This window comes from Enhydra lutris, unplaced genomic scaffold (genome assembly GCF_002288905.1).
Source record: "Enhydra lutris kenyoni isolate GAN:26980312 unplaced genomic scaffold, ASM228890v2 scaffoldscaffold55, whole genome shotgun sequence".
Lineage (NCBI taxonomy): Eukaryota > Metazoa > Chordata > Mammalia > Carnivora > Mustelidae > Enhydra > Enhydra lutris.
Genome location: NW_019154139.1, coordinates 547,304 through 573,196, shown reverse-complemented (window position 1 = coordinate 573,196; position 25,893 = coordinate 547,304). Strand labels below are relative to the sequence as shown.

The 25,893-nt window shown below is 54.3% G+C and overlaps 1 protein-coding gene across 1 annotated transcript in view; it reads left to right on the top strand.

Moving 5' to 3' along the window:
• The window catches only part of LOC111157580 (Mov10 RISC complex RNA helicase like 1), a 58,151-nt gene extending 32,957 nt beyond the window's left edge, over positions 1-25,194 (top strand). The window contains exons 14-26 of the mRNA XM_022519118.1: positions 1,932-1,990; positions 2,423-2,520; positions 9,971-10,088; positions 10,545-10,723; positions 11,500-11,646; positions 12,472-12,593; positions 13,712-13,811; positions 14,666-14,830; positions 18,989-19,162; positions 22,943-23,092; positions 23,887-23,994; positions 24,587-24,724; positions 24,814-25,194. Coding sequence (XP_022374826.1) covers positions 1,932-1,990; positions 2,423-2,520; positions 9,971-10,088; positions 10,545-10,723; positions 11,500-11,646; positions 12,472-12,593; positions 13,712-13,811; positions 14,666-14,830; positions 18,989-19,162; positions 22,943-23,092; positions 23,887-23,994; positions 24,587-24,724; positions 24,814-24,909 — 1,654 coding nt within the window. The 3' untranslated portion in view covers positions 24,910-25,194. The remainder of the gene's footprint in view (positions 1-1,931; positions 1,991-2,422; positions 2,521-9,970; positions 10,089-10,544; positions 10,724-11,499; positions 11,647-12,471; positions 12,594-13,711; positions 13,812-14,665; positions 14,831-18,988; positions 19,163-22,942; positions 23,093-23,886; positions 23,995-24,586; positions 24,725-24,813) is intronic.
• The last annotated feature ends 699 nt before the right edge of the window (positions 25,195-25,893 follow it).

Below are 25,893 nucleotides of genomic sequence, written 5' to 3'. Positions count from 1 at the left end.
AGCTTCTGTTTTAAGCTGTTAGACTCATTGCCTTTTTGGCATTTCTTGAGATTATTATCATCTCCAGCCTGTTTGTAGGATGAAGTGTTCCCACTGGATCACGTCAGATCAAACCTTTCTTGTATGTCTAGAATGAAAAACATACTGTTATTTTCATGTTGGTGAATTCCTCCTTTACTGTGCTTCTGGGGCTTGCTGAGTATTACTCCGTTTCTGTTTTCCATGCTTCTGGGAAGTAGGCAGTGATCTGCCGGCTGACACGGTTATCGTGGTCCACACTGGTCCATGTCCCAGTCTTTGTTGTGCCTTTCAAAAGATTTCTCTTTAAGATTTACTTCTTTTAGAGAGACAGAGCAGCGGGGAGAAGGAGAGAGAATCTCAAGCAGACTCCACGCCCAGTGTGAAGCCTGATTCAGGTCTGGATCTCATCACCCTGAGACCATGACCTGAGCCAGAATCAAGTGCTTGATACTTAACCGAATGAGCCACCCAGGTGCCCCTGTGCCTTCTGAAAGATTTTGAAACCTTCCTTCCCCTCTGGAAGAGTGAGATGGCCCTGAGTCAGCCAGGCACAGAGGTTGGAAAGCCTCCCACTGGAAGGGGACGAGGCGTTTAGTCCTTCCTCAGTTTCTTCCTCTTTAAGTGATCCTCTTTACACGCTATTCTGGTTGTTACTCATCTTGGATGGACTTTGTTGTATCCCAGGCTAGTATTTGCTGAAGATTACGTTGAAGGAACAGAGTGAGGTCGCCAGGAACTTTCATGCCTGGGACCCTAAAGGGACGGTCTCTGAGGGGTGGGCTTGTGCACTCAGGCTTTCCAGCTTCACACGCCCCCACCCTACCCCCCACAATTCCATACTGTGCAGATGAGTCCTGATGGCGACCTCTCACCAAGCAATCATGTGGTGTTTAAGCTCCCAAGTCTGAATTTTCCAGAAACCTGCATATGGCCCAAACTCTGAGCCAGTATGGAGCTGCCCTCCTACCTTTCCTAGTTTGAGGCCAGATGCCCCTTAACGAACAGACGTCTGTCTCCGCTCGCACTTTGGGCCTTGTCTTGCTTCATTTAAGATGAGGTTTTACACTTTTTATTCTTTTTGTTGTGTTAAGAAACGAAACAGCAGACCCACAACAGAGTGGCTTATGCTAAGCCCCGTGTCACCACACCGGAGGGAACTACCGTTCTGGGTCCCCCGGAAACGGAATCTTCAGCCAGTCGGCGGGACCTGCCTGGTCGGGACGGGGAGGTGTTCAGCCCGGCAGACCCCTGCCCGCCCCTGAAGGAAAGGAGCTTGTGATAAGCCACCCCCTGTCTGACCCGGGATAATTTCCCTGTGCCCACTGCTTTCTAGACGTAAAGGTCCTTCATTCTGCACAACTCCTCAGGGCCTCTCTCCACCTGCTGGCTGGGTGCTGCCTGGTTTGAATCAATTTTTGCCCAAACTCTTAAAATTATTAATAGGCCTCAGTTTTATCTTTTAACAGTTGTGCATTTCACCAGTTTAAATCTTTCCAATCAAAATTAGTTTGCTGTTGATGTAGTAGTGTTAATATTTCCCTAATGCCTCATATTTCTTTTTTTTTTTTCCTAGTTGTGCTCTTTATCTTTAAAAGAGAAATATTCCCAGAAAGGAAAGAGTCCATGCTGTCCTGAGACAAGCATGTCTCTGTTTAAAGTTTTTCTGTAAAACTCCTACTAATGTTGCGTACAGACACACACTGTAAAGTGAGCCCTTGGTGCTCCAGCCTCCCTGCAGGGCCTGTGAGAACGCCGGGAGCTCGGACTCCAATGTGGCCCCTTTATAATTTTTGTGTAAAGATTACATTAGCAGGTTGGCTCGGTTACGTAATGAGATTTCCATGACCAGTGCTAGACTTGAGATTTCTAAACTGGAGGTGCATCACGCCACGTTGTTCTCTCTCCGGCAGGACCACAAGCAGACGGTGTCACTTTGCACTTGAACACGTCATCCACTTAGGTGCTAAAGGTATTCTTTTTGTGGAATAATAGTGTTACATCTTCCCAGAGTATTTTTATAAGCTTCATGTAAAATTTGGTATAAAACTTGGTGTCTTCAGTCATATATTACAAGTAAAACTATGCAGTCCAAAGTTTTCTTCCTATTGGCAAGTCTCAGTATTTTCTTAATATTTCAACTGCATGAAAATAGCTTAAACCATTGAAAATGAAGTCACTGCCTGCACTTTTCCTCTCTTAGTATGAACTCACTGTTGTAGCTGCAGATAGGCAGATGGCTGCTTTACGAACGATGCACAGTCCTGATGTTCTGCTGTAGCCCAGAAGCCGCGTACAGAAGCCAGAAGGGAAAGGAAGGCATAGATTTGAATTACACAGGGTGCCTCTATTCATCTTTTTTAAGTTTTTCACTAATATCTACCTTCTTACCTTGTTTTAAAAGTGCTGTTCCCAGAAGAAATCATTTTACAGTCTCCTCAAGTGGCAGGGAATTGGAACCATGCACAAGACACCAAAAATGATGCACAGCCCACCATCAAGGTATCGATATGATGACATTGAAATATTTAAATAGATAACGTTTTGGCTCTCAGTTGCGTGGAGTGTTAGAGGAGTGTAGCTCGCAGGTAGCCCAGAATCACAGCTCAAATAAAACTAAGATATTTATACTGTGGATTTAGTATAAAGGTTTATGCACAACTACAAAGAGGCTGAGATGGCTACCAGAGAGTAGGTGGGGAAAACCCAGATATGGGTCTGTTCGTATGAGCTTATTGTTCTACGTGAAAATTATATGCTTTTTGTATACACTCACACAGATTTGTGTAATGATATACTGCACAGAGCATGTCTGGGTGAATATATATCCACCAAGTCATTATTAACATTTGTGATCTTTATGACCCTTAAAAAGATAGTTAGTTTTTCCTTCTCCAACCCAGTTCTGTAAATAGTAACATAGCGCCTGTTATGCGCCCGCTCTTGTCCTGGCTGTTCCGTTTATTTTTATGAGTAAAATAGAAGTGGTTTTATTTATCATTGTGTTTCCAGTAATGAGCAGAATTCTCCATGTCTATGGGAGGTTTTAGTCTGTAGTTCTGTGCTGTTGCAGTTTGCTTTTTTTTTTTTTTTTAATTTATTTGACAGAGATCACAAGTAGGCAGAGAGGCAGGCAGAGAGAGAGGGGGAAGCAGGCTTCCCACCGAGCGGAGAGCCCCATGTGGGGCTCGATCCCAGGACCCCAGGATCATGACCCGAGCTGAAGGCAGAGGCTTTAACCCACTGAGCCACCCCGGGCGCCCTGGAATTTGCTTTTTTTTGAGCATGTTTAAATTTATAATAAATACAATTTTCTAATTATATCTAATATTTAGAAACCCTTTTACCATGCTCACTTCGGCAGCACATATATTAGAAACTCTTTTATCATTTTATAGCTTCTTTCCAAAAATCAAAAAAAAAGAGAGTTTTTGAATGCCTGCATATTCACAAAAAATTTTGTGAAGGAAACAGCAAAAAGTTTCCATTAAAATTATCTTTATTTCTTACCTGATCAAAAAGTAGAAAGAAGTCTTTATCGGAGCAGCACAGTGTCCTCTGTGGACTGTCTCCGTTCACCTCACTCTCTGGCCCACTCCATGCCCTGACTCTCAAGGAAGGTTTGTGATCCTGATGGGAGATTTGAGGTGGGGGAAATGTTGCTGTTTGTACAAATAACGTTCCTGAGTAGCTGAATCTTAATATTTTTAAATGTAGAACGTTACCTTCTTACGGATTAGCTAAGTTGCACATAAACTCAAGGGCATTCCGTACATCAACCAAGATGGAATTATAGAGACTGATTTTACCTTCCCACCTTAAATAATCTAAAATCAGACAAAACACATGGCACAACAGTTGGTGACATTTGCACATCAGATATCCTAGGGCAGTGATTCCTGAGAGAGGAAGACATGAGGTGGCCTCTGTGATTGCCCCAGCTCAGCGCCTTCAGAGTTCCCAGGCCAGGGAGCAGAAAGGGGGAGGCCTGTGGTCTACAGAGTTGAGTAGACACACCTGACAGTGCAAGGACGAGGCGGGTGGAGTGCGTGGGGCACACGGCTGGAGGAGAGCACGGGAAAGACAGAGCTCTTGGGGTCAAAAGACTTGAGCCTGGGAAAGTATCTCCGAGAGCAGAGAAGAATCCTGAGTCCCCACAGTGCTGGGCATGGTTTGTTCCCACAGCCAGAGAACTCACAGAGTAGCAAGCAGAGTCCTTAGAGGGTGCAGACAGTCCCGCCCTGCACCGCCCGCTGCCTCACCCATCCGACAGAGAGTGGCCTCCATGTAATGCAGCCACATCCCACAACAAAATTCAAGGATAGTTGCAGGAATACAAAAATACACACCCATCAAGGTGTAAAATTCACAATGTCTGGTACCTAATCCAGAAATAAACTGAAAAACACAGCTTGTTTAAGACATTTCAGTCAGTTGAAATCAACTAAAAAAAATTAAAAAAAAAAAACCGCAGTGATAGCAATTAGCAGGTAAGGACATTAAAACAGTTACTATGACTATACTCCATGGGTTGTTAAGGGAGAGGAATACAAAAGCGTGTTCAGTGGAGATACAAACAATAAAAGACAAATTTCTCTTTTAAAGACAAAAACTTCAATGTCTAAGATGAAAAATAGACAATTAACAGACCAGATACTATAGTCAGAAAGACTAGTGAACTGGGGCGCCTGGGTGGCTCAGTGGGTTAAGCCTCTGCCTTCAGCTCAGGTCACGGTCTCAGGGTCCTGGGATCGAGCCCCGCATCGGGCTCTCTGCGCAGCAGGGAGCCTGCTTCCTCTCTCTCTGCCTGCCTCTCTGCCTGCTTGTGGTCTCTGTCTGTCAAATAAATAAATAAAATCTTTAAAAAAAAAAAAAAGAAAGAAAGACTAGTGAACTTGAACAGTTAACAGAAACTTGACAAAATGAAACAGAATAAAACGATTTTTTTAAAGGCTCTAAAATATAAAATGAATTAAAAAAAACTTCAGTGAGCTGTGGGACACTTTCTGGCAGGCTCACATCCGTGCAGTTGGAATCCCAGAGAGGGAAGTGTAAGAAACACCAGAAAAAATAGTGAGTGGAAACTTTCCTGATTTGATGAAAACCATAAGCCCTACATACTCAGGAGACTCCCTGACAGACCGAGGTGTAAGAGATCTGAAGAAGACCGCACTGAGGCACAGGACATCACATCCCTGAAAGTCACTTACAAATAGCAAGTCTTCGAGACAAGGAACGTCTCATTGCTGCAGAGCAGCTGACGATGCCGGAAGGAGAAACCGGCAGCCCAGAACACCGCGCCCAGCAAGCACCGCAGAAACGAAGACGGGAAAACGTACTCAGACGCACTCGGGCTGAGGGACGGGGGGAGACCGTTACTCGGTGACCTGCACCGTGGGACACGAGAACCCTTCAGCACGTGCAAATGATGCCAGTGGGCGTGAGGGTCTGCCCGGACGAAAGAGGTGGACCAGAAATTATAAATAGGTACACGCGTTAAAATAACTTTTTCTTTAAAAAAAAAAGTTTCTTTAAAAGATAATTGACTTTTTAAAAAGAAGGAAATCCCCTAAAATGTGACAACATGGGTGGACCTGGAGGACATTATACTCAGAGAAATAAGCCAGTCACGGAAGGACACATAGTGCGTGATTTCTTTCATATGAGAGCTCTAAAAAATTCAGACTCCTAGAATCAAAAGAGTAGAATGCTAAGAGGGCAGATCTGAAGTCAAATCTCACCACAATAAAATCTCATAATTTTATAAGGTAATTGCCTTTTGAAGCTGAAATAGTAACAGCATATTACAGAGTTTGTAACGTGGAGATCTAAAATATGTGGCAGCAGCAACAGGAGTGGGAGAAGAGAGTATCATTTCTTACACTGTGTTGGTGTAATTCACTTGAAGGAAACTGATGAGTTGAAGATACATGCTCTAAACCGTCGAGCAGCTACCAAGATAGCAATATAAAGAGCTAGACCAGCAAAGGAAATAAAAGGGAACCACAAAATAATTATTTCAAAAGTAAGCAGAAAAGAGGGACACACGGACAACTGTACCGTAACCTGACTTACTTCCTACCCCCTCTACAGTGATGGACGTAGATGGGGTGCTGACGTCTCTGGCTATGATTGTGTACTTAGAACAGTTGAGACAGAGAAAACAAGTTGCAAGACAAGAGAGTTCAGTCTGCTGTCAGCCGCCACATGCATGTGTGTGGTCTCAGCACAGCAGTTAAGAGGTGGAGATGGTCAGGCTGGATAAAGAGGAAAGACCCAACTATATGCTGCCTGTAGGAAACACATTTTAAATACAAAGACACAAATATGTCAGAAGGAAAAGATGGAAGAGAGATGCGATCAAAACAAAGATAGAGCGGCCGTGTCGGTGTCAGTAGGCTTCCGAGCACAGGTGATCAGGGTAAGTGTGTCACAGTAACGAAGATGACCGTCAGGAGTGCATCACAGTCTCGGATACATATGCACCTAGTAACAGTCTCGAGGGAATGAAACGGAAGCTGATGAAGCAGCAGAGAGAACCAGACAGACTCCCTGTGACTGTCCGCAGTGTCCGCCTTCTCCCCCAGGGCTGGGCAAGAATGAGAGACGATGGGCACAGCACAGTGACCGGTCACCGCTGAGGGGTGTTTGTAGAGCACACCGCTCAGAAAGAGTTGGACACGTTCACTTGGTGTAGAAGCGAACACAGAATATTCGCCGCTACAGACTTTATTTGGGGCCACAAAAGAAGTCTCAAATTTAAAAGAGATTGAAGTCCTACAAAATACAGTTTAACCACTTAGAATCAAGTTAGAAATCAATTGCAGGAAGATCTCTGGAAAATCCCCAAATGTTGAGAAACTGAAAACACACTTAGATGTAACCACCAGATCACAGAAGAGATCAGTAGAGAAATTAAAATGTTTCTGCCGAAACGAAAGTGGCACTGCAGCCCGCCAGAAGCCGGACGCTGCTGCTGGGGCTCTGGAGGCCATGGCCCCGAGTGCCCAATGTGAAGAAGGATACAGGTTTCAACTCCGTGACCTCAGCCGCTTCCATAGAGCACGAGAGAAATAAGAACAAATAAAATACACACTAAGCAAAGGAAAGCAAATAATGAGACTCTGGCGTAGAAACCGGTAATCCAGGATGCAGAAGAACAGCGGAGGGACCCGTGAGCCAACCCAAAAGCTGATTCTCAGAGAAGATCAATGAAATTGCTAAACTTCAAGCAAGACTGATGAGGGGAAAGCATGAAGACACAAATTCCCCGAATCCTGAGGAGACAGAGATGTGACTCACTACAGCCTCTGCGGATGGGACAGAAGAGAGGTGAATGGCACCGGGCTGGTCAGTGGGATGTGTCAGCTGCCCTGGGCCCTGGGCTGTTGGACGCCTGGTTATATCTTGTTTCTGGGTGAGATCATGTGGGTGGGTGCCCTGGTCAGGGTAGGGGGCATCCCTCCTGTGAGACCTGAACAGAGCAGGCAGGCTCTCAGGGACTTCTCCAGCCCAGCTCCCCTGAATGGGACCATCAGCCTCTTCCTGCCCTCTGTGTCCAGCTTGCCGGTGGCAGACCTCACACTCCTCAGCCTCTGCAGTCACGTAAGCCAATCTCTTATAATAAATCTTTTTACCTATATATACATACATCCCATTGGTCATTTTTCTAGAGAACTCGTGCATGTATGTATAGGTATATATGAGAGAGACCAGGAAGGGTGGTTTGCACCAGGAATGAGAGGCTGGTTTAACATTCCAAAATCTCAGTCCGTGATACTCATCATGTGAACAGACCTAAACCCGCAGACAGAGAAAAAGCATCTGACAAAATCCAACATCCATTCCTGATCAAAAAGTTTAGCAAACTAGAAATGGAAGGGAACTTCCTTCACCTACAAAAAAACCTACACAGTGAGTGACAAAATGCACTTTTCCCGTGAAAGTAAGGGCACTTCCTGTCCTGCCACTTATGTTCAGCCCTGTGCGGGAGGTTGTAGACCAGCAATTCGGCAAGAAAAATAAAAGGCAGCCGTGTTGTTGATGTGTAAAATCTGATGGACTCTAAAAAGAAGCTGTTGGAACTAATAGGTGAGAAGCTTACAGGGTATAAGGTCAGTATACAGAAATAACTCGTGTATTTACGAGCGTATGTACTCAGAACCGAATTTATAACACCATACAAGGTAAAATCAGCTAATGCAAAGCCTCTTTATAATCAGACGTCGAGTACCTCGTGTAACGGACCGTGCACCGTACTCAAGGGGAAAGACGGCGGGACTGTCCATCTCCTGATCGCGGGCTGACTGGGAACTGTGGCCGCAGCCCAGCATCGTGAGGGCTCGTACCACAGATCGCTAGCACAGAAAAGATACAGATTCAAAATGCCAAGTACAGTTTCTGCAGAACGCGGACCGCTTTCGCACCCCCGTAAGACAAACCATCATCGGGCCGTGTACACAGACAGTAAGTAAATCCATGCAAAGATGTTCGGCATCCGTCGTTAGGGAACAACCACGGTGAGCCACCACTACACATGGATGACAGTGACCAAACAAATTAGAAGGACCAACTGGACGAAGGGTCGTGAGCATGCGCGGCGACTGGAGCCTTGTACAAGCTGCTTTTGAAAGAGTTCCTCTGGAAAGCTCGGCCCACACTGGCCATACAGTCCGGCCACTTCCCTTCCGGCGCTGGCCCCAGAGACAGAAGACCCGTGTCCACGTAAGGGCTTGTGCACAGATGTTCACAACAGCACGCTCAGTAGGGGCCAGCACAGACACAGCCCCGGGGCCACCCACGTGCGAGTGGAAAGAGGAATGGCACTGTTGCTTGGGTGCAGCGGTTCTCCGCAGTGACAGCAGCCGGCTCTCGTGCACGGGACAGTGTCTGTGGGCCTCACGGTGGCTGCTTCCACGGTGGGAAGATGTCGGACCCTGCGCCATCTGGACTTCACACGCGGCGCGTTCTGGGAAAGGTAACCGTGCCCTTGACAGCGGGGGCATTCTGAAGCCGCATCTTGTGGACTCAGCAGGGCTGTTTAGCCTGTCACGTGTGTCCCTGTGTCATCTTGTCGAGTTGTGTGCTTTAGATGGCGCATGTGAACGTGTGTCCGTGATACCCTGAACACTCAGCGTCAGGGAAGGGAACAGCTGTGGCCTTCTGGACTAAAACTCGGCATGCACACCGTTTTTAACGAGGAACTTTGTGGAATTTCACTTCTAGAATTCATCCTGTAGAAGTCGTTGTGTCAGGTGGGCTGCTGTGCGATTGTTGCATAACGCCAACTAGATCTTCAGAACACAGTGAGCCTGTGGCGGCACACAGATAAGTGTGCGGAGCTGTTGATCACAGTGTGGTCTGCAGCACGGGAGGCCCGAAACCGCTTCCCCCGGTCCGGGCCAGAGCGGGTGTGTTGAAGCACCCACAGAACCAGTTCCTGGGCAGGATGCGGAACGCGGCTGACCGGGACCTGCCGGCCCTTGGCGGTACCCAAAAGGCATGCAACGGTCCCCTCGGAGCCGAAGCTCGCCGGAGCCATCCCTGGCAGGGCTCGTTCCCGCTGCGGAGGAAGGGCTTCTGCCTGAGGGCTCCTGGGGGGTGAGGGACCAGGATTTGCCTTTAGCCACGTGGGTTTCCCCTCGTAGGTGAGCACTGGGAAGGATGCAGGAAGAGAAAAGACGCCCCATCAGATAAGTGTCACCCTTTGATCTGGCATCATTACCCAGGATTTAGTTGGTTCATGTTAACTTTTATAAGGGAATTCAAAAAAGAAATCTTTTTAGCAAATTTTCTCAGCTATTCTGTATTTTGCTGCGTTTTGAAACCTGTGATCCATGCAGAGTTAAATAAAACACGGAGAACGTGGGCAGGTGCTTATGTCACTCTCCACACCTGTGTAGATGCAAAGCTTTTTTTCTTTAAGGCTGTTTTTCTACATGATTGTCTCCAGAATAGGAAAGCCACGAAGGACCACACCAAGCCTGCAGCCCAGGAGAGGTGGCCTGATGCCCAGGCCTCACCGGGACCGGCGGCCTTTGTGGAAAAGTCAGCTCTTCGGGGTGCATATGGTGAGGGCTGCCAGGGCAACCTTGGGAACCTGGCCTGGAAGATAGGCCCCTCGAGATGCTCCTTCCTGCCCAGAGGGGACCAGCTGGGACCTGGGCGGGGGGTGGGGTGTTGGCCACAGCCAGAGAGATGAACACTCCTGTCCTGACCGGACGCCGAGTGGAGCCGTGAGGGCACAGCTCAGGACGTGAACGTGACTACAGGCTCTTGCTGCGGGCCTCGCCCAGCCCGCGTCTCAGACCCCGGGCCAGGCGATGCTGCACACGGCCTGAGTGGCCTGCATCTCGGCTCTCAGAAGATGAAGTTGACTTTCCCGACTCTGCCCAGTGGAGCACAGCTCAGTAGCGGGAACCCGACCGGCTACATCGTGGCCGTCGTGATGGCCCCTGCTGACCTGTGCTCCTGTCGTGCCAAGGTGTTTGACCTCTGCCTGACTCTGGTTCTCACTTTGAATACAGTAAACGAAGTGCAGGTCCCCAGGGCGAGAGAAAAGGAATTTTTCAATCCTGTGCTCAACGAAAACCAGAAGTTAGCTGTTAGAAGAATCCTGAGTGGGGACTGCCGCCCGCTCCCGTATATTCTTTTCGGACCTCCTGGAACCGGGAAGACGGTGACAATTATAGAGGCTGTCTTACAGGTAACCCCAGGGAGCGGCCTTGGCCGAGTGCCGCGCTTGTGTCGTCAGGAAGGAAGGACAAGCTTGAAAAAATCCCAGTTATTTCATGGGTAGCCAAGTTTGTTTCACAGTTTTTAAGGGAATGTATAGGATTTTCAAAGCTTATTCCATAGGTTAGAAAGGGCTCTCCCCTCCGAACGGCCGACCATTCTGGAGTGCCTGACTGCTCGGTGGAGCACGCAACTCTTGATCTCAGGGTTTGGGTCTGAGCCCCATGTTGGGTGTAGAGATAACTGCAAAATAAAGTCCTTAAAAAGAAAAAAAGGAATGGCTGACCATTCAGTCACATGAAATTTTGTTGAAGAAGTTCTCTTAACAGTAGCTAAGCCACTGTTGTGCCGAAGTGTCCGTGTCTCTGTGTTTAAGACGGAGCTTGTGGAGGTGTTTGTGTCATTCGGGATTCAGACCAGTAGCCGTGTGCTGAGTGTGCCGCTGGCGTGATGTGCGAGCCACGCACCGAACCGATCCGACGCCGTCTCTGCCTCAGTGCGGGGTGCGGGGGCGGTTAGGTTAGGGGCCTGGAGGCCTGGAGGGGGGTAGGTTAGGGTCCTGGAGAACAGAACTCTCACCTCCTCTCGTGTCTTGCTGGCACACGCACGTGAGGGGCAGAACCATCCCTGCGTGTTTCCACAGCTGGGCCTCAGGCACAGAAGGGGCTGGCGTGAGCCCGCGTGGTGAGCACGAGCACGGGACAGGTTGACATTTATGCCCCTGTGTGTCTTGTGTCCTGGTTGAAGGTGTACTACGCTTTGCCGGACAGTCGGATACTGGTGTGTGCGCCCTCCAACAGTGCGGCTGACCTCGTGTGTCTGCGGCTGCACGACAGCCAGGTGTTGCGGCCTGGTGCCATGGTCCGCGTAAATGCCACCTGCAGGTTCGAGGAGGTGAGCCGCCACAGCCGGCCGGGGTAGACGGGTCCCGCCCACCTGCACCTGACGGTAACGGCATTCTCCTTTCTCTGGGAGCCGGGCATTCCCCATGGGGTTTTGGTTAGAGCCGGGGGAGGGGATGGGGGAGAGTCTCAGGCAGACTCCCCACCCGTGCTGAGCGCAGCACAGGGATCCGTCTCACGCCCCTGAGATCATGACCTGAGCCACCCAGGAACCCTTGGCATTCTCCGCTTTATTGAATGCTGGTGTTTTTCTCTTATTTGATACCCAAATGTATTGTTCCTTTTGGGTTCTGTTTTATTGATTTATCTATAAATATTCCTTTGGGAAAATTAGAAGCTCTTGGTTTGCTTAACAAAAGAAACGGAATCTAGGAAATGTACAGTTGTTTTGGGAGAAAGTTCTGCAGGTTTTGTGTTCTCTTCGGGGCTGAAGAGTCTGTAGAACATGGGGTAAGTTGACAGGAAAATGTAAAATGTTCTGCTTTAAGAGAACTGGGAACTAAGAAGTGGGAACAGGGTGTTCTGTTTTAGAACTCTCTTCAGCTTTGTGATGATGTCCAATTTAAGGAAACACTTGACGGGGGCCTGGGTGGCTCAGTGGGTTAAGCCTCTGCTTTCGGCTCGGGTCATGATCTCAGAGTCCAGGGATCGAGCCCCGCATCGGGCTCTCTGCTCAGCGGGGAGCCTGCTTCCCCTTCTCTCTGCCTGCCTCTCTGCCTGCTTGTGATCTCTCTGTCAAATAAATAAAATCTTTTAAAAAAATAAACACTCGAAAAGTAATACTTGGAAAGTGAGCTGGCCGCACGCCTCCCTGCAGACAGTCACTGACGCCATCAAGACGTACTGCAGAGACGGAGAGGACATCTGGAAGGCCTCCCGCTTCAGGGTCATCATCACGACGTGCAGCAGTGCGGGGCTCTTCTACCAGATAGGTGTGAGGTGGGCGTTGGTGTGGCTCGGGCCGCAGGGACCCACAGAAGCAGCATCGGTGTCCTCGTGGAGCTTCTGTGCAGGGCAGGACATGAGGACACAGGCTGGGGGCCAGGCCAGACCCCAGAGAGTGAGGACGGAACCCCCACCCAGCAGCTGGGGAGCGAGCGGGAGCTGGGGCCGCGCAAAGCTGAGAGGGTGTAAACGCGCAGCAGTGTGAAAGGATAAAAATAACTTTAAGCTGGTTATTAAAAATGGAAAACTCAAGTGTTTATATCCTAAGAAAGATATGTAATCTTGAGTTTCTTCATCAGGAATTGGGACATGAGGTAGAAGAATGGAAGCGTGTGATTTTCCCGTCTTTTCTAGGGGGGGACCCGCGGGTGTCGTGGTGGGGTTGTAATCGGACTCCCAGTGGAGGGAGGAAGATGGGGACCCAGAGCTGCCTCACTGCACACCAGAGGGCTCTGATGGGGTTCCTGTCAGGCTCAGCCCAGAGTGTGTCCTGTTGCCGGCGGTTCTGGGACTTTCAGCGTGCGGTCCCTGCCGCAGATCTTTTCTACGGGCATCTGGTGGGGCAGGGGCTGCCTGGGGCCCAGAGCACATGCTCTGCTCTCTCCCTTGGGCCCCCTGCGCCTGGAGCACTGGCTGTCGTCCTAGCTGAACGCGCGCCGGAGAGTGCGAATCAGGGAGGACGGCAGCCACCATGTGGGGGCGTCGCTCAGACGGACCAGCTCACCCTGTTCTCATATCCACCAAGTCGGGGAAACTGAGGCACGGAGGCACCACGACCTGCCCAGGATCACGTGGTTTGTGGGCAGTGGAGCTGTGTCCCAGCCAGGCCTCAAATGGGAAGAGCATCTGCTCTGATGGGGCCCGTCACGGCCCTGCCCGCACAGTCTCCCATTAGTGTGCGCGCTCCCGCCCCCCACCCTGTCTGTCTCGGAGTCCGCTTAAGAGCACAAGAGGCCCCGCATCCGGAGTCCCCGGTGCCGGCGCCTGTAGTTCACCCAGACCAGACAATCCCACTTTCCTGGCCGGCCTGCCGGGGCGGGGCGGACGCGGCCGTGCGGGGTGTCGGCTGCTGCCTGACACACTGGGACCACTGAGGACATCTTTGGCTCTAGAGTCGGACACTTTACACACGTGTTTGTGGACGAAGCGGGACAGGCGAGTGAGCCGGAATGCCTGATTCCACTGGGGCTGGTTTCAGACGCCAACGGCCAGGTAAGGCCCGCTTGCTGTGTGGTTCTCCTCCCATCTCCCTTGCACTGCTGGGTGCTCTGCACACCCGACCTCGGCCTCTGCCCAGGACAGCCCCAGGGTGACAGGCTCGGGCGAGGTGCTAAGGACCCAGAGGCTGCGAAGCTGGGCCTTGTGTTCAGTCCCATATCTCCCACCTCGAGGCCTGGGAAGGGCCGCTCTGCCCTTGGATTTGTTTTTCAAGTAGCACTAAGAGGTACTGTGCAGCTGGGTGGGGACCTGCAGGTAGGGCCCTGGCTCGCTTCCCGGAGACTGACCACTCTGCCCCTCCCCTGCCCGTAGCTGCTGACCCCCGTTACCCTAGGCTGATGCTTTGGGCTTCTCCTGCTCACACCAGCTGCCTCCTCAGTGCTCACCCTGGGAATGGCCTGGGGTCCTCTTAAGCTCCCCTTAGCCTGCTCTTGGCACACGAGTGTACTTGCAGAACCACTCCAGCTTCTGGCCCCTGGACACTGGCCTCCTCCCATCCCGACTGTCAGGTGCGGGGGCGGCACAGAGACCGAGCAGGGAGCAGATCTAGTTTGGCTGCCACGTGGGCCAGGAGTTGGCAGGACGGGTAGGCAAAGGGCAGTGTCCAGGAGGAAGGGTGCGGCACGTGCTCAGATGACGGGGACAGAGGCTGCCCTGCCAGTCTGAGTCTCTGCCACCTCCCAGCCTACACTCAGGGACCCTCAGTCGGCCATCAGAAGGCGGGAGGCTGGGCTGTTGCCTGCCCGGGGCCCCCACACCTGTGTCCTGGGCCTCTCCTGGCTGTGGTGGTGGGTGTGTGGGACCACGGTCCCCCTGCTCTAGCATGGCTGCCCATTCGTGTGCTGCAGATTGTCCTTGCCGGAGACCCCATGCAGCTCGGACCCGTCATTAAGTCCAGACTCGCCATGGCCTACGGGCTGAGCGTCTCTATGTTGGAGAGACTGATGTCCCGGCAGGTGTACCTGCGGGACGAAAACGCTTTTGGGGCTTGCGGCGCCTACAACCCCCTGCTGGTAAGCACGCGGATCCCCGTCCTTGTGGCTCCCCGCAGTCCCTGCCTCCCCTGTAGCTGGGCTCTGCTCCCTGCCTACACTGCGCTGCTCCCAGGGGAGGGGAGGGGAGGAGGCAGAGAACTCACACTCCCCCTCCCATTCCAGAGGGGACGTTGGCCAGCACTCCGTCCCAGCCACTCAGACGGGTGCTTCACAGGCCCACAGGGATCCGCAGTTCCAGGCAGTCCCGTCCGAGCCCGAGGGCAGAGGTTCTGTGGGGCCAAACACAGCAGCAGTTGAATCGGGGTTGATGGGAACACAGGAAAGAGCCTCTAACTTGTCATCTGAAGGACAAGGCCCCGTGCTCTCCTGTGGGGCCGGTCTGCTGGCTAACCTGCAGTCTCTCCTCAGCCCCACTGCAAGCACTTTGAGGGATGGGCTTTGCAGTCTGCATTTTAGCCCGCCACAGCCCCCAACACACTAGAGCCCTAGAACCGTGGGTCTCGGGGGTCCCTCAGTAAGATGAGCCAAGGGGCGTGGTCTCTCAGTGCCTACGCTACAAAAACGAGCGCTACTTCTAAACTCTAGCAGTGAGCAGAAAAGAGATGCAGTGATTCTGGGCAGATTTTCCTGGAAATAGCTTGAGACCCATGTCAGGCTGTCGGTCCTCAGACCCTTTACCCACTGGAGAATGGAGGAGGCCAGAGAGCGTGTGGGAGCTGGGGGCGCCGGGGGCACTGGACCTTCAGGAGGTTCTGAGGACCACGTGAGCAGGTGGTGAACTTGTGCTGGCCCAGACTGGGCAGCAGAGAGCCCCCTGCCCATCTAGGCTACCCAGCACCCATGTCCCCAGGGCTGCTGGAGGAAGGGGAGGCCTCCAGCAAAGCTGGGATGCGCTGTGTGCCGGCCTCCTTCAGGCGGGAGCCTCAGCCTCTGGCGCAGGCACAGGTCAGACGGGGAGGCAGGGCTGCCCCGGCCTGAGTACCCCACACCTGCTTTCTCCCCAGAGGCCCTTAAGCTACAGGGAGTGTCTGGGGGCAGAGAACCTCTCTCCCCGGCACCCCATAGGCTAATGCAGGGCCTGGTTTGGGGGAGTGAGAAGCTGAGGTGCGTAATTGAGTTTGGGGTTTTGATTAGCATCTTGGAGATGGGACATGCTGTAGTGACTGAGGTGATACTGCTGCCATCAGCCCGAAAGTTGTGGGGCCTCCCGGGTCCTCACCCCAGGACCCCAGGGGGGAGGACGCCTTGTACTGAAGGGTGCTCTAGGCCAGCTGGAGGCAGAACGTGAGTGGTTCTTGCTCCCTGTGCTGGTGACCGCAGCAGCGGCTCTACAAGATCCCAGCAGGGCTTCAAGTTGGCTGTGGGTCCCAGGGGCTGTGTTCTTGGCCACCTGCACCTGAGCCGAGACCAGGCTTCATGGGTTTGTGTAAAAGCCAGGGCCACAGGACAGTGAATGCAGCCTGGCCCTTCCACCCCCGAGGAAGGCCGCTCAGCTGTCTGGACCCAGGAGACCATCTGAGCAGCTCTCTCTTCTCTTCCCCGATTTCCACTTCTTCTGGGAAAACACAGGCCCATTGGCCAGTGCGTGGGCTCAGAGGCCCCAGCTCCAGAGCACGTGCTTCTCAGCAAACCGTCTTTCTCAGGAGCTTTGCCGTCCAGATGCGTCTCCCGGGGCAGGAGCTCTTCTGTCAGGGACCGTGCGTTCCAGTCAGGTGGTGGACGTTAAAATCCCTGGGACAGAGGAAACGTGTTTCATACCCGGCATCAGCGCAGTGGGGGTTAGGGCGCCCTGGTGGCCGGCGGGGAGCCAGGCCCGGGTGCTCTGTGCAGCCATCGGCAGGCATTGCCAGTGCCACCCAACGTGTGTCAGCCTCACGGTCAGGGTCCCCCACCACGGCTGCAGCCTTCGCAGCGGCAGGGACCGCCGGGCATCGTGCAAAGCCCCATGGATGCCAGCAGGCCCCACAGCTACCTTCCGGCCTGTGCCCAGGAGCCTCCCCTGCGTCTCTGCGGGACCAGGGCAAGAAGGGCGGGATGGCCCGAGTTCCCGAGGCCTGGGCGCAGCAGCAGTGGGCCTACAGCTCGGGGAACCAGGCTGGAGAGGCGGGAGGCCGTGGTGGCGCGGAGATGGGGAAGCCACAGGGGTGGGTCGAGGAGTCTTGAGCCAAGTAAGACAAGGGGGCAGGGAGCGGCAGCTGTGGGGAGCGGAGTAAGGACGGGCCGGTCAGACTCCAGAACCTCGGCATTTTCCAGCCTGCGGATCAGGAGGAACCTAAGGGGAAGGACGCCTGCAGCTCCCTGGAGAATTCTGTGGACTCCCAGGGTCTGCGGCTGGGGGGATGGGACAGAGACGCCGATTTCGCCTGTCGGATTCTGCCTCTGCCTACGCTTTTGAGGTGACCCACCCGGGTGGCCCCGGGATGGCCAAGGCTGGATTCGGGACCAGGTGGGCAGGAGGATCTGTCAGACGGACAGAGACACGGGATGGACAAAGGGCCAGTTCAGGCTGCAACACGGACATCTGTGGCTTCCAGTCGGCTGGGAGTGAGAGGACTGCTCTCACACATGCAGCAGACAGCGTGTCCGCCGCTGCAGCAACAGCTCCCGGGGCTGGGTGGACGGAGCCTGTGTGTCCCCCGCACAACGGCTCCCGGTCCCCCAGCCTCCCCACCTGGGGCCGGCCTGGCCCGGGATGGATTCTTCCTGAGGCCCGGTGGCCCAGCTGGGGAGGCCCAGGGCAGTCTGGACCTGGAGCAGACAGTGTTCTTTGCCCACCCTGCCCGGGGGCCTGGCTGCGAAGTCCCCCAGTGCCCAAGCAGCTGCCACCTGCGGACTCCTGGGCCCGGGCAGTGCCCGACTTGCCAGCCCAGTCCATGGCCACAGACGTGTCCTCCTCCACTGCCGTCCCTTTTCCCTGACCGGGGGATGGCACAGCCGGAGACCCTTTTCTGGGGGCTGGGGACACAGGTGAGGAGGATGTTTTCGGGGTGCCTTCAGGACTTCAGGGGAGAGTGGGGCCTAGAGGTGGATGCAGCCCTACAGAAGCTGAGGAGGAGCCCACAGAGGGGCACCGTGGCCCGCCATCCCTGCTGCCACCTCCTCGCCTGGCTTTAAGCCCTTCGCGGTCAGCACCAGCTGCACCAAGACCACCACCGGCAGCTCAGCTCACCCAGTCTCTCCCCATCTCAGTCCCCCAGCCAAAGCCCCGTGATCTGATGAGCCGGCCTGCCGTCTGCTCCAGGTCACCGGTCACCGGCTGATCACGGCTGGCCTTTAAGACCTGCACCGTCCCTGGCTCTGCAAAGCCAAGAACTGCTTCTGGCTTATGGGTCTGTTTGGTTTGGTTTGGTTTGGTAGGGATCGTTTTAAGCCCGGCTCTCCTGTTTGCTCATTTAGTGAAATTAATATTTTATTATATGGTCTTAAAGAGAACAGTTTAAGGGCACCTGGGTGGCTCAGTCAGTTAAGCTTCTGCCTTTGGCTCAGGTCGTGATCCCAGGGTCCTGGGGGCCAGCCCTGCATTGGGCTCCCTGCTCAGCGGGGAGCCTGCTTCCCTCTCCCCCTGTGAGCGTGCCCGCTCCCCCCACCCCTGGCCATGAATAAGTAGAATCTTTAAAAGGTGGTGGGAACACTTTAGTCCTCTCAAGAAAGGGCTGCTCTGACCCAAGTGTCCACTGGGTCACTTGAGAAATGACCGGGTGAGGAAGATGTGGTGTGTCTGTGCAGTGGGCTATTACGCAGCGCTCAGAAATGGAATCCTGCCGTTTGCAATGACGTGGACAGATCTAGGGAGAACAACGCTAAGTGGAATAAGTTAGAGAAAGATGAACAGCGCGTGATTTCACTCGTATGTGGAATTTAAGAAACAAAACGATGAGCCAAACAGGCTGTTAAATACAGAGAACGCACGGATGGTCACGGGGCGGGGTCGTGACGCGCACGGAGTCACGTGTTGAATCGTTACATCGCACATCTGCAACTAATAGTTCAGAAAGTCCCTGGAGGTACATGAGCTTCCTGATGCAGTGGCAGGTGACCAGCTGGGTGGGGGGGAGAGAGAAGAGGGTGCCCTGGGGCTGCGATCTGAGGGGGTCCTCAGCATTTTTCTCTTGGACAGACATGCGACCTGCGTGTGCCAACTTGGCTCTGGGCCTGCTGCCAGCCCTCTCCTTGCAGGTCACGAAGCTCGTGAAGAACTACAGGTCCCACCCAGCTCTGCTGGCGCTGCCGTCCCGGCTCTTCTACCACAAGGAGCTGGAAGTGTGCGCAGACCCCACGGTGGTCACCTCCCTGCTGGGCTGGGAGAAGTTACCCAAGAAAGGCTTCCCCCTCGTCTTCCACGGCGTGAGGGTGAGTTGTGCACTGAGGGCGGCCTGGGAGGACGAGGCTCGACTCCAGCCGTGGAGCGAGCCCTCGGGCCCTCGGCGCTGTCCTGCACCGAGTGTGTTTCGTTCAGGTCGGGCGCTCGGGAAGCATTTACCCGTCGCCGGTGGGCTGAGGGCCGTTCTGGGGCGGACGCATAAAGAGCGGTAGGGAAGGCCTGTGGCCCTGCAAGGCGGCCCATCAGCCACGCAGGTGACCGCATACGGAGCAGACTCCGGAGGCTGCCGGCCAAGTGGGCATCGGAATGTCACCCTAAAGGGAGGGCATTAAAGCTGCCGCGTCAGGGACTGGGAGGCCGGGGCGATGAGCAGCGCCGAGGGCACCTGGACACTAGGGGCTCCCGTGCCCACCAGGAGTGCGTGAGTCGAGTGAGTACACTGCTGGGGGGTGGGGGAGCCTCCCCTCACTCACCATGGCCTTACCGGTGGGTGGGGGCTCCCTGGCAGGGAAGAGCGAGATCCTCGGCAATCCCGCAAATGACCGGGGCGCCCTGGAGCCGGTGTGTGTCGGAGGCTGTCGTCGGGCAGCACAGGTCGCCTCTTGCATTAACCACCCCACGTAGTCATCCAGACCTGGGGCTGCACCCGGACCCTCGGACGGGAGGAGCTAGTGCTGGGGTGCGCCCGGGGTGCCGTCTGCCCTTTCCACGCAGCCTGCGTTCAGGTATGTGGGCCCAGGTGACGGCAGCACCACCTCAGGCCCCCGGGTTCATCTGCTCGCGGAAGCGGCTGGACAGGTAGTTGCGTGTTCGGGTGCAGCTGTGGAATGCCTGCCCTTTGGGCAGAAGAGAGCTCAAGGCGAGGGGTTCCGTGGTGAGACCAGTACCTCCCAACTCGGAGCTCTCAGCACAAGGCCCCGTGGGCTGCTGTCTCCTCCCAGCCTTCTGTGCCGTTCTCCGGGGAACACTCCGCTCCTGCTCTGTCCGTCCTCAGAAGCTTTCCTGTAGATCCGTAAAGCAAGGAGATGGAGCAGGGCAGCAGTGGTCTCTCCGGGCCCATCCAGAAACCAGCCTAAGCGGGGTGGGCCGTGGCGTTGGAAACCGCTAGCGGAGCGCGTGGAGCGAGAGGGCACGTAGCGGCCCTGAACGGAGACCCCAGTATCGTCCTGCCCGCAGTAACTCGCATGTCCGTGTGACCTACATAGAAGCCACATGGGTTTTTTCACAGGAGAGTGATTGTAAGTGTGTAAATGTGTTGTAAGTGCCAAAAGTGTTTGTAGGAGGAGGAAATACAAAGCCAGCTGGATAACATACTGCAAACTGTAGCAAATAAAAGCATAGTTTCAAGCTCAAAAAAAACCCTATAGGTCAGTGAAACAAAGTCCAGAAACATTTGTTTATTTAGTAAGGATTTTTTAAGGGCCTGTGTCGCAGACTCCAGTCTATGTCCTGAGTACAAAATGGGGACCAGGGCTCTGGGGCTGGGTTGCAGAGAACATGGTCTGCGCCCTTCGTTTGAGCAAAAGGGTCTTATCACCAGTTTAGTGGCCTCAGGATTGCCGGCGGGGCCCGGCCCTTGCCCTCCCCTTGCACGCTCACTCTTGGCTCCCGCAGGCCACTCCCAGTTCCTCGGGACACAATGTCAGACATGCTCCCTGGCAAGTACCCCCTCATGGGAGTTCCTTTGACTCACACCTTCTCCTGGGGAGGTTCTAGAAGGACCTCTGTCCGTCTGACTCACGGCGCCATGCCCGTGCCCAGCACATCTCAGCAGGGGAGGCTCAGTAGAGTGTGCTGTGTGAACGTTGTGGGGTTGAACCCCGGGGCGGCCCAAGGAGGGACCACCAAGGTCGCTGTGGTCTTGTCCTGGTAAAGGAGAGTTGGAAGCCTGCACCGCAGTGGACATGTGGCTGATCTCAGACTTCGTCCTGCGGTAGAGTTGAGTAGGTCAGCAAAGCCCCGGTAAGCCTGAGATACTGTCTGGCCCTTTACAAGTAAGATGTGGCAACCCCTGGTCTAATTGAAAAAAAACCAGCTTTGGACTTGTTTATGTCTTCTCTGTTTCGCTCATTAATTTCAGCTTTCTCTTTAAGCAGCCCCTTACTGACTTCCTTATTTTTCTTTGTTGTAATTCCCGTAAGACGGGCACTTCATTCCCATACTCCTCGTCCTCTTAGTTAGGAAGGCACCGGGGATGCCATCCTGTAGCTTTCTCTTCCCCATGTGTCTGCTGAGAGACCCTTCTCTCATGACTTTCTGGACCTTTATAACTTGGTTTTTATCTTCTTTTTGGATCCAAGGGTTATAGAGAAGCATTTTTCTTAATGCCCAAGTGGCCAGGAATGCTTTTTACCTCTTTTTTTATTTCTGTTTTTATTAGGTTCTGATCAGGAACTAAGGCCTGGAAATTCTTTGCTTTTAAAAATGTATGGCTGGGGCACCTGGGTGCCTGTCACTGGGCATCTGCCTTCAGCGCAGGTTGTGATCCCAGGGTCCTGGCCTGCTCAGTGGAGAGCCTGCTTCTCCCTCTCTCGCTGTCTTTCTGTCAAATAAATAAATAAGATCTTTTTTTAAGAAATCTTTGGCCAAACGTGTATCCGGTTTGGTGGGTGTTCTAAGGACATCCCCCAACCCCCAATCTCTGTTCGAGGAATTTAAGTTCCATATACTTTTTTTCTCTTTTTAAGATTTTACTTATTTGAGAGAGAAAGCGCCCCCTCCCCGGCCCCACCGTCGACTCTGTCCCCGAGTCTGACCACTGCGGTTGCCTCCTAGAAGTGGGGCCAGGACTTGTCCTCCTGTGTCTGGCTGGTTTCACTCAGCACCGTGTCCTCGGGGCTCCCCCAGGTCGTGGCAGGCGTCCGCTGCTCCTTCCTTTTCAAGGCTGAGGACTGTTCCACGACGCCCACGGGCCGCATTTTGTCTGTCCCTTCGTCCCGCAGGGGACGTTTCAGCTGTCGTGAGTAATGCTCTGAGTACAGGTGGACAGTGTCTCTCTGAAGCCGGCTTTCATTTCCTTTGGGTAAATCCCTGAAGTGGAATTGCTGGGTCAGAACGACTTTTTGGAATTGAGGTTTTGAGGAACCTCCACACTGGTTTCAACGGTGATTGTACAACTTACGTTCCCATCAGCCGCGTCCAGGGGCTCCGGTTCCTCCACATCCTCCCCAACACCTGTTTTGTTTTTTCTGTAGTAGCCGTGTGTGTGTGTGTGTGTGTGTGTGTGTGTGTGTGTGTGTGTGTGTGGCGGCATCTTGGATGTTTGATCTGTGTCTCCCCAATTAGTGATGCTGAACACCTTCACGTCCTTGTTGGTCTACCGTCTGTCGTCTTTGCTGGTGGGCTGAGCGGGCCCAATCCTAGTTGTGGGGAGGGAGTGGGACCCTGGGTGCATGGTCACCTGTTCCGTGGCAGGGCTGTGCTTGGCCCCTGCTGAGCTGACCACAGCTGGCCAGCTGCCTCCGCAGGCCACACAGTCTGCTCTGAACCCTGCCCCCTAGGCCCCCGGTCACCTTTCCCTGTCCTAGCATGCCCTCCTGCGTGTGGCTGTGTCGGCGCACGCCTCGCTGACCGTCCACTCCTGTTGCAGCAAATGACGCGCTGCCCCCAAGCAGCCCTTCTCTGGGCTCCTCTTGGGGCTGTGCTGCGCCTCTCCACTGGGAGGGTGGGGTGTTCTCGCTCTCGTTCGTGCCGCACTCCCAACACCAGCCTCTGCTCCCTCCTGGCTCAGAGCCCCCTTCGCAAGCATGTGTTGAGCACATGAAGTGTCCTGATGCATGTCCCCCTCCCTTGTCCTCTGATTACCTCAGGGCAGCGAAGCTCGTGAAGGGAGGAGCCCGTCGTGGTTCAACGCTGCGGAGGCGGTCCAGGTCCTGCGCTACTGCTGCCTGCTGGCCAGGGGCCTCTCCGGCCAGGTGTCCGCCAGTGACATTGGTGTGATCACGCCCTACCGGAAGCAGGTGTGGACCTGCCCACCGCTCCTTTGAGCGTCCTTGGTCTGGGAGTCTGGAAAGGGTGGAGACAAGCTCCTCTACGCGGCACGGAGTCCTTCCACATCCACTGCACCTGCGTCCGCGCCCAGCAGGGGGCTCCCGCTGGCCGGCCCTGCACCCCACCCCCAGAGTCCTGGTGCTCAGACCCTGGCGGGGTGGGGGACAGGATGCTGGCTGGCGGGCGAGGGGCCACCCTCCAAGCTCCCAGGGAACAGAAGCTTCCCTCATGCCGAGCTTTCTCCCGTACTGCATGCTTTCCTCCAGGGTTTCAAATCGGCTTTTCTTTTGCCAAGACCCACTGGAGAGCCTTGTCTCTAGACACACAGTGCGGGGTCCTGTTTCCACACCACGGCTAGTCCCCTCCTCCAGGAGCTCGTGCCTCCCAGAGACCCCGCCCCTGCCTTCCTGCGGTGGTTGTACAAAGCCTGCTTCCAGGTCTCTGTCCAGCCACTCGGCTCTGCCCGGCCGAAGGTCCCTCCGCTGTCCCCAAGGAGATGACCCCGTCCACAGAGCAGCAGGCCCGTGCGCCTCCACCCTCCTTCCTGCGCACCATGGGGAGACAGAAGCTGCGCTCCTGACACACGCTGTCCCCTTTCCCCTAGTGCACTGGGTCTGAAAGCAGAATTTGTGCTCCAGTCAACCCAGATGAAATAGGGTTTGGAATTGAAAAGCAATATTGCATATTGGTTAATATTGGCTTATGCTTAAATATATAAAGAAATGGTCATATTTGTAAAGTTCTACTTTTATCTGCTTCAAAGGTGGAAAAAATCAAAATTCTTTTGCGCAGTGTCGATCTGATGGACATAAAGGTTGGATCGGTGGAGGAGTTTCAAGGGCAGGAGTATCTGGCCGTCATCATCTCCACCGTAGGTGCTCCTGCTCTTAGTAGGGGTGGCGGTGTGTCCGACGCCGCCCAATGTCTGTCGGGTTCTTGGTACTTCCCCGTAGAACGTGCCGGAGGCCCTTCCCCAGCACAGGGAAGCCACTGCAGGGTGGGGTGCTCCGGCATCCCAGGTCCCGACTGTGGGGGCGCCTTAGAAACTCAGCTACCCTCACACGACTAAAGCAGAGCGATCCGGGAAGCAGTGGGAGACGCACTGGAGGAGGAGGCACAGGGCGCCGAAAGAGAAGGGGACGGAGGGGCCGAGCAGGAGACGGCCGCCACCCAAGAAGGCCCCAGCGGCTCGGCCACCGGGGAGCACCAGCTCTAATTCTCACAACTCTTTCCCTGTCAGATTCTCCTGACTGAGATAAGTCAGAGAGTGCGGGTGGGATAAAGGGGACCTGCACCCAGAGACACGTGAGAGGGTCTCATGAGGCTCTCCCCACAGTGCTGGTTGTCTCCTTTTTTAACCAAAAATGGAGTCATACTGATGTCTAATGCTTTTAAACGCTTTAAAATGTCGTATTTCTTTCCATGCCAAACTTACCGTTTTTACTTCTTTGTGGTTTTTTTAGGTACGGTCAAATGAAGATAGATTTGAAGATGATAGATACTTTTTGGGATTCTTGTCCAACTCGAAAAGATTTAATGTTGCAATCACCAGACCCAAAGCCTTGCTGATCGTGCTGGGAAACCCTCATGTTCTGGTCAGAGTGAGTCACCTGAGGAGGGCAGGGCGTGGGGACAGGGTGCCGCTCAGACAGCTTGGGCTTTGAGGCCTGGCTCTCTGGTGTTTTGGCAGGATCCCTGTTTCGGTGCTTTACTGGAATACAGCATCACCAACGGTGTCTACACGGGCTGCGGTCTCCCTCCGGAACTGCAGTCCCTGCCAAAGTGAGCTCCGCTCCTCTTCCTGCCCCGCCCTGCAGCCCACCACCCTCACCTCCTTCTTGTGCAGTCCCGGGGTGACGCTCGGGGCCACTGAAAGAGACATCAGCCCCAAGCCCTACTTTGGTGGCCCCCAGGACCCAACCCTGAGCTGCTGTGGGGAACCCAGCTCACCAGCTCCCTCCCCTTCCCCTACCTGTAGCTGTGATGAGACATGCGACCCGTCCCTCCCCCGCCCCACAGAGCCTGGGTCAGAGGGCCCCACAGGACCAGGTCCCCAGCCCCAGCTGGTAAGGCATCCCAGACATCTGCTGTCCTCCCTTCTGGGCTGGGAACCCTGCCACGTGCCTTGTGTCCCAGCCTCAGCCAGGAGTGTGGGGCCCGTGGGGTCAGACAGAGCCTGGTCTGTTCTCTGCACCAGCCCTTTCCTGCCGCGGGGCAGGTACCTGAACCCGTCACCCAAATAAATGCTCACATGAGACACCCAGCGTGGCTTTCCACCTCCAGGCGCACCGGACACGGGGAGGCCATTATGCTTTCCCATGGCCTCGGACCCCTGCAGGCTGCCATGCGTTCTCCAGCCCCTTGGGCCAGCGTCAGCCGCGTAAAGCCTGGGTTCTCCGTAGGGGCTCCACGTGGGGACGGGCGGCCACACGGAACTGGGGTCAGCGTCCTGCTCCCCTGGAACCGTGGAGCAGCTGGGGGGGGCCGTCTGTGCACATCCTCGGGGACCGGTTTCCAGGGAGGGCTGGCTGGGGACTGTTCTCTGTGAACAGCACCAGGCATGGGGGCGGGAATACCCGGGCGCCCGGTAAAGGGGCCGCGTCGCCGGCTGTGCTCTCGGTGGGGTGGGAAGCTTCTGCAGCAGCCTGTGCGGGGGCCGGTCAAGCCCTGGCCGGGGAGAAGCCCAGGCACACCTTCGCCAACCACAAGAAGCAGACCCTGGGGCACAGAGGCTCTTGACTCCACGGGAAGACAGGCCGCTGCCCAGACA